Source organism: Colossoma macropomum, unplaced genomic scaffold (assembly GCF_904425465.1).
Source record: "Colossoma macropomum unplaced genomic scaffold, Colossoma_macropomum, whole genome shotgun sequence".
Taxonomy (NCBI): domain Eukaryota; kingdom Metazoa; phylum Chordata; class Actinopteri; order Characiformes; family Serrasalmidae; genus Colossoma; species Colossoma macropomum.
In genome coordinates this window covers 11,096,186-11,111,340 of record NW_023494801.1, presented here as the reverse complement: position 1 = coordinate 11,111,340, position 15,155 = coordinate 11,096,186, and the positions used below count along the sequence as shown (strand labels likewise).

Sequence of the window (15,155 nt, the reverse complement as noted above, 5' to 3'; positions counted from 1 at the left end):
GTTTGCTTTGTGGGCTGTCATATCGCTGCACTGCTGCTGCTTGTGTGTTTTACTATAGCTGTGACAAACCGCTGAGCGCCTGTCACTCCACTGATATTCTAACGAGGCTGCGCGCTCATTGGAAAATCATTTGTTTTCACCAAATCACAACGTCTTGATTGGACGATGCGGGTGACGCCCACAAACAGGCAAGGTGGAGTTGAATGATATTAAAGGACGAAAAAAGATGTAGCTGTCAAAGTGACTTAAAAAGGGGAAAGAAGTAGGGTGTATAAACGTGCACCACAGACCGTTGTTCTTCGGGCTTTTGTTCCCCACTTTCAGACTTTTTGCAGTAGAACACTTCCCAACTTTTCCCTCTTGCATAAGGACCACTCAGGAATCTTCTCAAAATTTGGCTTCATTTATTTGTAAATGTGGGTTACAAATCAAAACCAGAGTATGAAATCATCAGGAAAAGGAAAACAAAATCAAAACGCACGGGTGATATTATTTGTTGGACCTCCATGTCTTTTTCAAAGCGCCGAAGCGAAGCTGAAAGCGAATGGAGGGTAAAGCGAAGCCTGCGTGATACGCGCTGCAAAGCGGCGGGGGTGAAGAGAAGAGATAGATTTCATGAAAACGCGGATGGTCTCCTTTGGAGAGGGGGAGCGAGAGAGAGAGAAAATGGTGGGAGCGAGAGAGCTGCGCGCTCACTGGAAGGAGAGAGGGCGAGAGAGAGATGGAGGCGGGGGGAAAAAAGTCTGGCGGCTCTGCGGGGACTGGAGCGCCCCATGCCCTGGACCGGCGGCGCACTGCTGGCCAACATTCAACCCTCCCCTTGTTCCACAACCACTTCCACTCGCACAGCGCCTGCCACAGGTAGGGCTCGCCCCGCCGCACTTCGCCTCACCGACCGTTTGGTAAACAACAAAAAGGAAAACAACCCTCGGGGCTAAACTAAGCGACTGAGGTAAACTAACGTCTCATATTTTGTCTTTTACTTTGAATACGATTTTTTTAAAAAAAAGAAACGCCGTGTTTTTTTTTATATCGAGTCGACTGGTGCAGGCTAAGCTACAGCATTCCGGGGTCGCCCATAGCCGAATTTCCCGTCCGGAGACCCGGGTAAATAAAGCGCATGATCTCCGTCGACCGCGATTCCGCAACCTATTTTTTAGCTAATTTCGCAGAAAATGTATTTCGTTAAAGGTATCGGGTGCGTTTAAAGTTCAGTTCGGACGTGGTGTTTTTATTTCCGAGTGTGGAGTGCATGTGGCTGTGGCGAGGAGAACCAGCCGCCACTGGTTAGCCATCAGGGAGCTCGGTTAAATATCTCACCGTGTGGGCTTACTGCCCTCTCTCTCTCGCACTCACCGTACAATCTTCTTCGTGATTGCACCGAGTTTGTTTATCCGCCACCAGAAAGCCCACTAAGTGAGTTTCCAGCCACGGCTTTACCGTGCAGGCTCGTTTTTCTTTTTATTCGGGGGCGACACGGATGAACCTGCCTGGAAGACGGGGCTGGTAGTATGGCGGCTCTACAACAGTCGTCACGCCAGTGAGGTGCTCTCAGTCTCGGCTGTTGCATTTTTTCTTTTCGTGTCGCGATAAAATCATACAGTTGACCCGGCGACTGAAGCGTTTTATCGCAGATTTCTCAGTCGCAGACGCTACTAAAACGCACACGCCGCATTCAGCGCCAGTGAGGTTTTATTTATTTTTTCTCTTCATTCTTTTTCTCCAAGCCATTGAAGACCAGCTTCCAATCCGCCGCCATACGGCTACCAACACCTCGTGCTCAACCTCCGTATCCATCCACGTCAGTTGAAACTCGAAGTAACGGACGAGTTTTACGGTAAGATTGTGTTTCTAAGGTATTTGACCTAAAAGCAAACTTTATGCTTAATTTGTAAATGAACTTTGGGTCGTTTGGGCGAATTTGGGCTCCACTTCTCCCCCGGCGGTTGGAACCCGAAGCTAGCTAGTTCTAGCCGGCTAGCTACTGTAGGTCAGTCCTAGGTCGCTTAGTACTTATTTGCTATATATTTTTGGAAGTCAACAGAAAAATTACATCAGAATTAATATTTTTACCTCATTAAAACGAGAACGCCTTGTATAGTTTCCATATGGATAGAAGATACAATGTAGTTTGTTGAAAGGGGGTTTCCACACAAACCACGCCGTTTACGGAGGCGTGCAGTCGGCTGTATTCAGTGCGTCGAAGCCTGCCAACTTTGTCGAATAAAACGTTAAATTTGCGCAAAGTTAGCGCTAGTTGATAAAAAATAACGTTTTTAAGGAGGCAGAATAAGACATTAGTCGTAGTTTTGGTCGTGTGAAGTATTTCTTTATAAAGATAATGTTTGTATCTATCTCAGGCTTAACCTTCTTCCATGTCTATTTAGAGCTCGACCAGGTCGCTTCGAGCGCCGCCATTACTGATTCAGTAACGGCAACGCCTCGCCCTGGAAGCGTCCTGGTTGCTTTGTGACTGGTTTAATCACTCCGTTCAAGCACAAAAACGACATAAAACGTTTTCAGAGGGCGACCGTCCGCTCACATAGGTCGAAGCGGCCATTTTAATAGTGGACGTGAAGCCTATTTTCTTTCTCTCGCTCCGTTAAACCGTCGTGTTCTAAGGCGCGACCAAAGCCTCCATGGCGGAAGCCAGATCGACGCCCCGTCAGCACTGAGGCTGAGTCGGGTGGTGCATGCTGTAGTCATGATCATCCCTGGCCACGTCTCCCCCCTCGACGGAGACCGAAAGCAGATCCTCCGTGGTCAGCTGGTCGCCTCCAGCTGCCCGCCTGCCGTCGAAACGCTCGCTTCCTCCTCCCGTGGTACCTCCCAGTATCCTCTCGCCCCACGAAAAAATCCTCCATTCGACGCGAGAACCGAGCGACGAGAGAAACGGTGGCCTGAAATGCCCGCAAGACGAGCGCTTAGGGTGGAAATAAAGCCTCCCAAGTCTTACACCAGTTGACAAAATGGAAGATTAGGCGGATTGCCCGTTCTGGCTGGTGTCGACTGCAGAGTTATTTGAGATTTGAAACCGTCACAAGCAATGGGCTATGTCTCACGATGCAGCGTAAACGGTTAGGGGCGGTGTAATGAACAACTATTATGTGTAGGGCTGGGTTTTTTATTCCAATGTATAGAAGTGAGCAGCGAGTCCTCGAGTATTTTCAACATCTGTATGAACAATTCAGGTAAATAGGAGGAAAAAAAAACTGCGTCTTTAATTGTGAAATATATTAATCTCAATGTGTTTTTTTCATGTTCAGTTAATTATATGAAAACTGTTTTTAAAATATCTGATCTTATGTCATTCATTCATAGTTAGTAAATAAAGTTAAAAACGATGTTATTCGTTGCATGATGTATATAATGGTGGTTTGAACGTTAGCAAAAAGGTATTTCCAAAGTTTTATATTTAATTCACATTTTTTAATTATCCTTTTCTTTATCTTCAGAGGTGATTTTAGAAAATGAATGGAGACATGGACCCTGCCAGTAAAGCGCAAGGTGAGAGTAATGCTAACTGCTAGTTTAGATACGTTTCATTTTGCCTGAAACAGTCTGCTTTTATGTTATGAACTATGAAATGAATGTGCACCGACTGTATGCTTGAAACTTGTAAACTTACGTATTCATTTTTGCAGTCTGGGCCCAGGATGATCTGATGAAACTCTTGGATGGCATGAAAGTGAATCTGCCAGAGAAGGACCTGACCAAGTACAAGACCTCTGAAGCCCATATGGACTGGGAGAAGGTGGCTTTCAACACATACTCAGCAGATATGTGCAAACAGAAATGGCTTGAGCTCTCAAAAGAGGTGAGGTGGTCATTTTGCGATAGTGCACCACAAGATGTAGGATTTTTAGATTTTTAAGATACAGCATTACAACATGTATTACAGAACTGATAGTGAAAAACTGGACATTTGTTTTGGCCTGAATGTAGTTATTTTGAGGTTTACTGCTGTGGGAGTGGGACAGGGGTTCCCAATTGCAGTCTTGGTGACACCAGACAATGCATATTTTTATTTATTTAATTGTTTTACTATTTAGTAACTATTTTATTTAACTAATTAACAAGCACCTCGAGAGGGGGGAAAAACAAAAGAGTGAAGAGAGTAGATTTACCAGGACTGGGATTAAGGACGAGAGAGAGAGAGAAGTTGTGCATGTGTATTGTTGAATTGTATTGCGGCCACTAACTTCTTACTTGCATCGTTTCTCCTCACAGATCCGCAAATTCCGCACACTAACAGAACTGATTGTGGATGCACAAGATTACATCAAGAATCCCTACAAAGGGAAAAAAATAAAGGTAAACTGAATTTTTCAGCCTTCTGCAAAATCATAATTGTTAAAGCAACACTGTGCTACTTTTAGTACTTTAACCAAAGCCTAACAAAGTGGTTACAGTAAAACAGTTTATACACTTATTTTACACATTTTTTTCTTTTTAATTGTTACTTGAGTCAGAAACTGGCATTTCTCATCAGTTTCTTTTACTTCTGAATTGGTTCTTATGATATCCTGTTTATTTTCAACAAAATGCATTGTGTGCTGAAAAGAAGGATCAAATGTTATGTACAGAAGTGTTACGATTATAGGTGATGTAGTTGAGCTGAACTGAAGATGGTGCAGAAATTCAGTAAATCTAAAAACTGATGTACTTTCTAAGAGTCTAAGGTCAAACTCCTTCATGTTTTATCCTTTCTACAGAAACACCCAGACTTTCCCAAGAAGCCACTGACGCCATACTTCCGCTTCTTCATGGAAAAGAGAGCCAAGTATGCCAAACTTCACCCAGAGATGAGCAACCTGGACCTTACAAAGATACTCTCAAAGAAATACAGGGAGTTGCCAGAACGTAAAAAGGTAGGAAGAGGGAATGAGCTTTAGAGAAGGCTCCAAGCAGTAGTAGAAAGTGAGCCCAGATCAAATTACATTCTTTTAACACATGAGGATTAGAGATCATCTCTCATAAATTGGAGAAGCAAAGCCTGTTTCATTGTGAACACTGCAGTTCCATTACGTGTTGGGTTTAGTGACATGATCCTCTTTGTTTTGGGTTTCAGCCCCATGCAGCTTTTTCATCAAAAACCATATTACAAATGACATTAACACTGAACTGATTGTTTGTTTCTTTTTTTCCCCTACAGGAGAAATATGTAAACGATTTTCACAAAGAAAAGGAAACATTTGTGGTTAACATGTCAAAATTCAAGTAAGTACAAGTAAACTTTCTGTATAAGAGATCCATTGGGAAAATATAATTAATGGGATATTCAACTCTGGGCCAGTTGTTATATCTGGAGTGTTATTCACTTTTTTTTATTTATTATTTTTCATGCAATGTGTTAATAAGTGATGTACCTGCAGGGAAGAGCATCCAGACCTGCTAGAGACAAAAAGTAAGAAGAGCTCTAATGTACCAGAGAAACCCAAGACACCTCAGCAACTGTGGTATAACCATGAGAAAAAGGCCCTTCTTAAAATTCACCCAGATGTAAGTTCCACTGACCACCCTGTCCACCTTATGTGAATGTTTAATATTGTAAAAGCAGTCACTGTGTTGCATCACTTGATGGTGAAACCAAGACACTTATATAATGCCTTCTGCTCAGGCCACCACCAAAGACATCAAAGATAGTCTAGGAAAGAAGTGGACACAGCTGTCAGATAAAAAGAGACTGAAGTGGATTAACAAGTCTCTGGAGCAGCATAAGGAGTATGAGGTGAGGGCTGCTTTCACATCTGCTTGCTTTTTGACTGCTGGACAGCTGCTTCCTGTTGTGTACTTTAAATCAGGCATTCTTCAAGTGGGCCTGTTTTAAACATGTCTTGGATTGGCATTACCATGACTAACGGGCCTATAAAGGACTATTAATGATGTTATAAACATACACTCCGTAAAGACAGTAGGCATCAGCAAAAGCAGTGATGCACCTTGCTCATAAAGCTAACTTTTTGGCAGGTTCTGATTGCACCTCTTAAAACCCTGACCTTCTTCTTCTTATAGGAAAAGATGCGGGACTTGATTCAGCAGCAACCAGAGCTGAACCTGACTGAAGGCGACATTGTCAAGACCACTCTGACCAAAGCAGAAAGACAACTTAAAGACAAGTGTGACGGCCGGCCAGACAAACCACCATCGTAAGTGCAGACTAAAAAACAGAATTCTCAAACTAGAAACTTCTTGCTGGGTGTCCAAAAACTTCACTGTTAACCATGTGTGCATTATCTGTAAAACTGTGCTTTCTTTGTATATCAAGTAGATATGATTTCAAAGTCAGTAGTTTGTAATATTTCTGTGTGCTCTTGGAAAAGATGAGGCATGTTTCTTTTGTTACAGTTGCTTTGAAGTTTCTGTAGTAGCCGATTTAATCTTATTGCTCATGCTGTTTCTCTAGGAATGGATACTCAATGTTCTGTGCCGAGCTGATGTCCAGTATGAAGGATGTTCCCAGCACAGAGCGCATGGTCATGTGCAGTCAGCGCTGGAAACTGCTCAAACAGAGCGAGAAAGATGCCTATCAGAAACGCTGTGAACAGGTCTGGGCATCACAAATGCTTCTTAATGTGTAGAAGTAGTCCAAATATGAGAAGACCACATGAGCTGATGTGCAATGAAATGCGAATGAATGTGCTTACAAATCCAGCACTTTGCCATTGTATCCTCATGCTCTCTCCCCCTTTTTCTTTCAGAAAAAGAAAGAATATGAAATTGAGATGAACCGATATTTGTGTGTAAGTAGAGATGTGTTTTAATAGCCATGCTTGAAGTGTTCCTTTTCCTCTTTGTATTTTTGTGTTTTAACACTGTTTCTGCACTGTAGAGCATTTCGGTGGAGGAACAGCAGAGAATCTTGGCAGAGCAGAAGATGGTGGGCTTTAAGAAAGGCACTGGAGGCAGCAGCCCGGCCTCTAAAAAGAACTCTAAAGCAAAGGTGAATTCAGCCTGCTGATTCTGTACATTGCTTATGTGGTGTGTGTGTGTGTGTGTGGTTTGTCTTTATTCTTCTGTGACACATTCTTTCTGGGTTTTTTTCCATATACATAGAGCACTCCAGAGAAGCCCAAGCGGCCAATCTCTGCCATGTTCATCTTCGCTGAAGAGAAGCGGCCTAAACTTCAGCAAGAGAGGCCCGATCTGTCCGACAGTGAGCTCACTAGACTCCTGGCCCGCATGTGGAATGATCTGTCTGACAAGAAGAAGGTAACCCATCACACACAAAACCTACCAGCACTCCTTGTTAAAGTACTGCAGCTCCCTGGCACCTGGAGCAGTGAATTAATGTAAATTCATTACGAAATTGTGGTCATGGGCGAAAGCTTGTGCAGCCATAATGATTTGAGTATACTTGATTAGAAAATGATTAAATGCACAGAACTACAAAAAGGAACACACTTTAAAATGCACAAGCGGCCCTCTTCCTTACCTCACATTTTATGAAATATGTTTTCATAGGATAGTGTGTAGGAAATAAGCGGACCCTGAGGGGCACATACAACTAATAAACAATGAACAGTTTGAACTTTTCCCACATGGGTCATTTGGCTGAGGTGTGTGTGTGTGTGTGTGTGTGTGTTGTATTCAGAATGGCTGTAGCGTCAACTGATTACAGACATGTTCTCCAAGCTAATGCATTGCTTGGGGGCAAATTTTGTGCACCAGTTTTTCGATCGAGTGTACTCAAAGCATATGAAGCAGAAGCACGAGCTTTCGCCCACGGCCATTGAAAGCTCTGATCTCTTATAGGAAAAATACAAGAACCTGGAGGCGGTGTTAAAGGCAGAGTCAGAGAAACGGGGGAAAGAGGAGAAAGGCAAGCTGCCGGACCCACCCAAGACTGCACAGGAAATCTGGCAGCACAGTGTCATCGGAGATTATTTGGCTCGATTTAAGGTGAGTGACACATAAAACGTGGTCCAACTGAATCTTCTACTCAACTTGCTAGCTGATATGGACTGTATATCTTTTTAATACCATACGCATTTTCTTTTTTTGTGTGCTTGTTCAGAATGACCGGCCAAAGGCAGAGAAAGCCATGGAGGCCACCTGGAACACCATGGAGAAAAAGGAGAAGATCATGTGGATCAAAAAGGCTGCAGAGGACCAGAAGAGATATGAGGTGGGCATGACATAAGTTTTGTTATTTTGTTAACAATATTCAGATAGATCTAACCAGAATGAAGAAAAGACTTTTGGGTGCCTAACTTTATATTAGTACTCTGCCAAGGTACTAATACCAATAGGTATGTCTGTGCTTTTATATCATAACATTATATTAAATGCAAATAAACAAATGGTAAAAAGTATCAATTTATTTTTTCCAAAAAAGTTGATATTTAGTGCTACTTTGAAGAACAAAATTTGGCTCCAGATGTCTCCACAATGTTGTGGTGCAGCACATTTGATTTAACACAGTGAACTACTGATTAGCTAAACCAGGCAGTGCATGATGACTAAAAATAATACTGAGCTTCCTTCAGAAATTAGTGTTATTTGAATTTATTGTAACATTAGTGTTTTTCTGGGCAAATAAACTCTTACTGACCAGATAAAAAGCTTTTTAAATCTAATTTTCTCAGGTTCTTTAAATGTTCTGCACAGTTTATATGAATACATACATATTCATTAATTTATTTTTGAGCTTAAGTTATTAGCTAGCTGATAACTCTTTGTTTATGAAATGGTCTCCTCCTTGATAAAAATCTGAACGTGACACAGTGTTTATAGTGTTTCTGCTCTCACACTTCCCATGTTTCTTTTTGCTCAGAGAGACCTGAGTGAGATGCGTGCTCCTCCTGCAGTGGTCGCCTCAGGGAAAAAGATGAAGTTTGATGGAGAGCCCAAAAAACCACCATCGTACGTTAATTTTGTTGTTGCCGTTATGTGCATGCTTCTCATCCATTGCCGTAACTACATTGCAAGTTCTAGTGTTCTGTAATTTTCTGAAATCGTCATCATCACTTGGTGGCTGGGGATATTGTATACACTGACAATGATGAGTCGTGGGCAGCTGACAAGACTGAGCCTATTGTAATGTTGTCCTTTCGACCTTTATCCTCTCAGAAACGGCTATCAGAAGTTCTCTCAGGAAATGCTGTCGAATGGGGAGCTGAATCATCTGCCCATGAAGGAGCGCATGGGTGAGATCGGTGGCCGCTGGCAGAGGCTCCCTCAGAAGGAAAAAGACCGCTACAAGAAGATTGCGGAGGAGAAACAAAAGCAGTACAAAGTGCAGCTTGAACAGTGGCTTGCGGTATGTCAGTACTCCAATTCACAGCGTTTTAACATGCAAATTAAATGCTGTGTTTGGGAAAACATGCAGAACAGCTGTACGCAACTTTTACAGACCAACTCTGAAATGTAATTTAATCTAATGGTCACAGACCGTACAAAAGGCATTTTAGAACTTATGTTTAGCTCCCACAATTAAATAATGGCTAAAGAACATTTAAGAACTAGGCCTGGGTGATAGGTCGAGGTAATTGGATATCGCCGATGATGGAAAAGTAACCCGGTGGCGATGTGTTAAAGGTGATAATCGCTGTTTTGGTAAAAGAACTGAGAGGACAAATTCACCATTAAACAGCTCGAAAAATAGGTTGGGAAACTGGGGTTGATGTTTAAGAAGGTTACAGGCTCACACAGCAGATCCCAGAACATGACTTCTTTAACAGGCTACTAGCGCTGCTCTGTACGCAGCCCTGCCAGTTTGCAGTGATAGCGGAGGAGAGTAAAGTTCAGCAACCTCACTGCTGGGCTTTAGTTACAATTAGAGCATTATATACCATTAAAAAGGGAGGATGGGACAGTTATTTATTATCACCCACCTCTGATTCTTCAGTGATATGAAGTTGAAGTCGGCTGTTCGAGCTTCTTATTTGAATTTTCCTGTTCCACCCCCACAATTTAAGGTGGAACAGGAAATTTAGCTAGCCAGCTACTGAGACATCAGCATACTACCAGCATTTTTATGCTTGTTATGAAGAAAAGGACCATAATACATTAAAACAACATTAAACTAAAATAATACAATGGTTATCGTAATTTTAATGGAGAAAATACTTAAAATTGTAAGTGTCTTTGGTCGCTCGCGCAACCATCTTGCCTTTTTTTCTTTTTTATCCCCTCATAACACTGTTTGGAGTTTGCCTCTGAAAAACCTCCGTTTAGAGGGCCATGTAGCCCTAACTCTTCACCCTACCCCTCTATCTCAACAAAAAACAGGACATCCTACCCCCTAGGCGTGAACGCGCAAAACGGAGGGGTAAGAGCTAAAGGGTGAAATGTAAGAGAAAGGGAGGTTTAAGAAGCAATCAGTGTTATTACTCTGTGCTACGCACTGTAATGCCAGCTCCTTCACACTAATGACCCTTAATTTACTTTATGTGAATCGCAGCGCAGATCAATGCCGACGTGCTTTAGAACTTCAGCTCGCCTCAACTTGACTCGCTGCAGTAAAACGAGCTAAAGGACAAAGTTAGCGTAGGATTATGTTACCCCTAACCTCTGATCCTCAGCTACGGCCGGTGTGCAGTATTTTCTGTACAGATTAAATATCCAGGTGGTTGAATTATGAAAACGCAGCTGTGGCGACGGAAAACGCCTTGTTTTTAATGTGAAAGCACGTGGGCACAGCTTTGGAAATCACCTGCAGTCTGAAGTTTCTTTAGCACGCAAGTCGCCGCAAATCTGCGGCAGAAGTAGTTCAGGAATGCACATGCTTGAAGTAACGTTTATTATAATGACAGAAAATTAGTTCTCAAAAAACTGTGTTACTAAGTATCATTGTTTACTATGTGCGTTTTATTAAAAATTTCATTAAAACAGTTAAAGCATGTAGACTAAAATAGAATAGAAGTAGCTGCCATGTTTTTTTTGACCGTGGGCGACATTATGGATATCACGGTTTTGAAACACAAAATATCAAACTAATTATTTTGATATCGCCCAGGCCTAGTCGGAGCATGGCATTTCAGTTTTAAATTGAAAATTCAAAACGAGCAAAGCAAAGTTACAAAGGTGCCTGGTGTTTTATTTGTTTGTTTGAAATGTGACACAATTAATAACATATGAATTTGTTTTACAGAGTTTATCATCTCAAGAGAGAGCTGCTTACAAAGAGTACAATACCTTAGTAAGTTACTTTTTCATGTACCGTTTTGGTTTATTTTCTTTTGTGAAAAGGATCTTTGATCAATGTTTGCTTTAACATATACTTTTAAAAACCTTTTTATAGAAGAGAAAGGGGACAAGCAAACCAGGTGGTACCACTGCTAAACAGAAAGCCAAGTCCAAGTCCTCAGTAAGTCTGAACACTGACTGTTGCATGATCATAGGGAGTTGTTCTCTGTAAGGTAATGCACAGCTTCACATTTTCTCTTATCGCAATTGTATACTGTTTTCTAACAGGACGTGGACGATGACGAAGATGATGAAGAGGATGAAGAGGACGAAAAGGAATCTGAGGAGGCATCATCCAGTGCAGAGGATAGTGAGGAAGGGGATGACGATGAGGACGAGGGCGAAGATGAGGATGAAGACGATGATGTGAGATTTCTTGATTGTTTCACATTGTTTGAGGAACAGTTATTTTTATAGCACATATTATAAAATGCTATCTTCTTGCTATATGTAGCAACACAAATTACTGGTGCTGTCTAAAATGTGTCCGGGGCAACAGAACACATTTTGTTTGTTGATGAATAATTTAAAAAAAAATGATCAAGATGAATAATTCTTTTTACAAGCAGTATTCACTATAAAAGTCTGGCAAAATGATGCAGTCGGACTTAATTCAATATTTGAACCAGGCAAACTTTCCAATGTAAACACACAAAAATATGCTTCAAAATAAATGATTAATGAAAAGAGATTGTGCCATACATTGGGATGTGGAGTCTTCTCATTCTTTACTTTAGTGGGCTTAGTTGTTACAGCGTGTTAAAACTAACCCCACTGTGTACTTTTGCCTGGTTGGCTCTCGCTCTGAAATGGTTATGTTCTTTAAACTGGTGCTGTGTTACTTACAGCTACCATGAGTGTGATGAAGACTTTTGATAAACGTTTTATGTCACAAACATGGTTTTTATGTTGACTCGAAATATGTCTTGCTGTGAAAAATGCCAGAAATGTTTTACCTGAACCTGTTTAACTACATTTATTTTTATAGCACATATTAGGTTGTACCTCTCACTCGTTAAACATTTCAAACATGGAGGATAACTTTTCATACTCTCTCCCTAGTATAGATGCAATATTGAATTCCTTTATCTTGTTTCCCAGGCTGACGAGGAGGAGGATGAAGATGAAGAGGCGGAGGATAAGGAAAATAAATCAGAGAGCAGCAGCAGTGGGTCCAGCTCAGACGATTCGTCTGATTCAGACTCAGACTGAGAGGGAGCTGGAGCAGAGCGAGCCCGCAGACTGCCAGAGACCCTGTGAACTGAGCCATGAGTCAGAGCCATGGGCCTGCACTGCACTCCTCCAGCCACCAGGGGGAGCTCCCTCCACCACCACCACCACATCCACTCACTCAGCAACCATCTCTCTGTCATCCTTTGCTTTTCTCTTTTTTCCCCCCTTTACAGTCTCACTGAGGTTGTTTTCAGTTAAAGGCTTTTAAAGAAGGAAATGGAATGAAAGGAGGAGAAATTGCACACTCGTAGGACTAAAGATGTATTATACCTTCAATTCCCTCACAGCGAACACGAATCTGTTCTTTAATAGGGTTCAGCTCTGCTAGCTCGCAGACTTTCTTTCAACTGTCCCAAATTAGCTTTAAAAGATGCTGGTGGCACCATGAAGTAGACCTTTACCATCTTGTTTAGTGTCTAAAGCCATTATTTGAAGGAAGGAGAATAGGAATGATGCCCTTTCTCTTTTCCAGACTTGTTTGTTTGTTTTGTTTTTTTTTTCTTTTTTTTCTTTTTTTCTTTTTTTAGGGGAGTAACAGGCCCACAAGCCAAAGAATCTGTTAGCTAGGCGGATTTCTTTTGGGAAGTAAAGGGGACCAAATACTTGCACTCTAAAGAATGTCTGCTTTGTCTTTCCTATCCTCCTTCTCTACATCCTTTTCACAGTCGTCATCCTCATGCCTTTCCAAACCTTTTCTTTCTTTCTTTCTTTCTTTCTTTCTTTCCTGCTCCCTCAATTGCCATGGTGGTGTATTTTTGCTTCTGTAATTCTTCAGTTCGAAGTGTGGTACCTTCAGGAACAATAGCGCGATGTTTGAATGTCTGTCCGTGTGGAATTGTGGAATTGGCACACAAACGCAGCTTGATCATAGCATGTACATAAGCCACCATCACCTATGTGGGTTACTTTTGTTTGTTTTTGTTTTTTTTAAATTAGGCACCAATTCATCTGTTTAGCAAATGTACTTTGGACGTTGACCGAGATTCTTCCATTTGATCGCTTTAAAAGAGCGAGAGAATCTATCTTTGGAATCTTTTGTAATAGGCGAAACAAAAGAGACTATATAACGTTTTCCTTGGCCCAGATGTGTACTTGTTTGAGAGGAAGCTCCACCCACAAACCCTGTTGCTGACTTCTTACGATTAGAATTGGTGTTTTCCATCCAACCTGTTTTACTCTTCCAGCTTTTTATTTTGATGCTGCTTTGCAGGGCTGCACTTTTTTTTTTCTTTTTTTTAATGTTTGGTTTGTTTTAATTGTCTGCTAAGAGTTAGACTGGTTTGTTTTAAAGATATATTATCGGGCTTGTTTTAATTGCCTGCTACGTTAGATTATTTTCTTTTAAACGTCTGATTGTGATATCAGTTTGGCCCTCAATGCTGTGCACTTATCCTAGACGGCCTCACCAGCTGACTGTCATCTTAGTGTTCCTTTCCCTCCCTTTTCCCTCTTTTCCTCACTCCTCACACTTCTCTGGTTTTCCCCTCATCCACGTACTTCAACCACTGACTTGTTCTTATAAGCACCAGCTCAAGGAATGTAAAGGAATGTTGTATTTAATGGAGGAGAAAATCTTTTGTTGTGTATATATGAACAGTTTTGGGTCACTGTTTTTCTCCTCCCTATCCTTTAATTTTTTTTTAGCATTGTGTAAACACCTTGCTGGAATTGCAGCTATGTGCTTTTACACCTATTGGATGGTGGTGTCTGTTACGATGTTATGTACCCCAAAACACAAAGGACGCATCTTTAATTGGCGGCGCCCTTAAAGATGAGCAAGAACGTGAGGTCTGTCGGCTGTATCCAGCTGAGTTAACTTGACTCAGCTGGAAAGGCATGAAAGGTGGTTATATGTGGTTATTCATGATGGTGGTGAGGAACACAGGACACAGTCCTTAGTAGATTCGGCAATATGATTAGGAACAAGGAGATCAATGGGGATAGATTTGGTTCACTGCTGTTGTAAGGTATTTGTAAATATGTTTTCTTTTCTTTTTTTTATTGAGTGAAAAATTGTATTTTCATTTGGCCAAGTTGTCCCCTACGTGGTTCTTGTAGTGGCCGGTGGTCTGGATTTGTTTGTCAATTGCTCTGAGGAGGAAAAGATTTTAATTTGGTATGTTTTAGTTTTTATACCCCTCAGCTGTTTGTTTATTTGTAGAAATGGCAAAAAAACAAATAATTTGTACTGCTGATAATTTGGAACATTTGGATGTTTTCTATAGTCAGAGGTGTTATTCCTGGAATTTACCATTTGATCAAATAAACCTATCTTTAGCAACTGCGTGACTGTTTATTTCTTACTTTCTTGTAGAGGTGGTTCACTAAAAGAAATCTAAACTTGCCTGAGGCTAGTGAAGCTGAAAAACAATGGAAGTCTATGATACTCAAAATCTTTATTATATTAGACTCATTGCTCCAGTGCAGAACTACAGGAGCAAAATCAACTGTTGTTGATGAACTGAATTTGGGGTAAGGGGTTTATTGAAGTTTCATGAGAAACAATATATTAAACTAGTTTTAGGACAGAATACCCTTTTAAAGAGTGGGGGTTTAGTCAGAAATCCCAGGAAAAAAAAAACATGAATATCACTGTGGTCTAAAAATAGTAATTTCACAGAAGGCGGCAAACATATTCTTGACTTTTATTTTAAATTAAAGATTTTATTCCAAGTGGTTTGGAATATTTCTGCTGAGCTCTTAAATTGTCATTGCGAGAAAAAAAATTTCAA

At 41.2% G+C, this 15,155-nt stretch overlaps 1 protein-coding gene across 3 annotated transcripts; it reads left to right on the top strand.

Annotated features, from left to right (window-relative positions):
• The first annotated feature begins 205 nt into the window (after positions 1–205).
• On the top strand, positions 206–14,704 carry ubtf (upstream binding transcription factor). Of its 3 annotated transcripts, XM_036589217.1 has the most exons (22): positions 206–952; positions 1,728–1,837; positions 3,456–3,507; positions 3,645–3,817; positions 4,231–4,314; positions 4,716–4,871; positions 5,156–5,220; positions 5,376–5,502; positions 5,621–5,731; positions 6,016–6,149; positions 6,407–6,548; positions 6,702–6,743; positions 6,833–6,943; positions 7,057–7,212; positions 7,756–7,902; positions 8,018–8,128; positions 8,777–8,865; positions 9,073–9,262; positions 11,096–11,143; positions 11,246–11,311; positions 11,419–11,556; positions 12,292–14,704. In XM_036589217.1, the coding sequence occupies exons 3-22, from the start codon at positions 3,471–3,473 to the stop codon at positions 12,400–12,402; spliced, it is 2,238 nt and encodes a 745-aa protein (XP_036445110.1). In that variant the 5' UTR covers positions 206–952; positions 1,728–1,837; positions 3,456–3,470; the 3' UTR covers positions 12,403–14,704. The 3 variants fall into 3 exon arrangements, with proteins under 3 accessions (XP_036445110.1, XP_036445111.1, XP_036445112.1); XM_036589218.1 differs by lacking the exon at positions 1,728–1,837; XM_036589219.1 differs by lacking the exons at positions 206–952; positions 1,728–1,837 and adding an exon at positions 1,899–3,191.
• Positions 14,705–15,155: the final 451 nt, after the last annotated feature.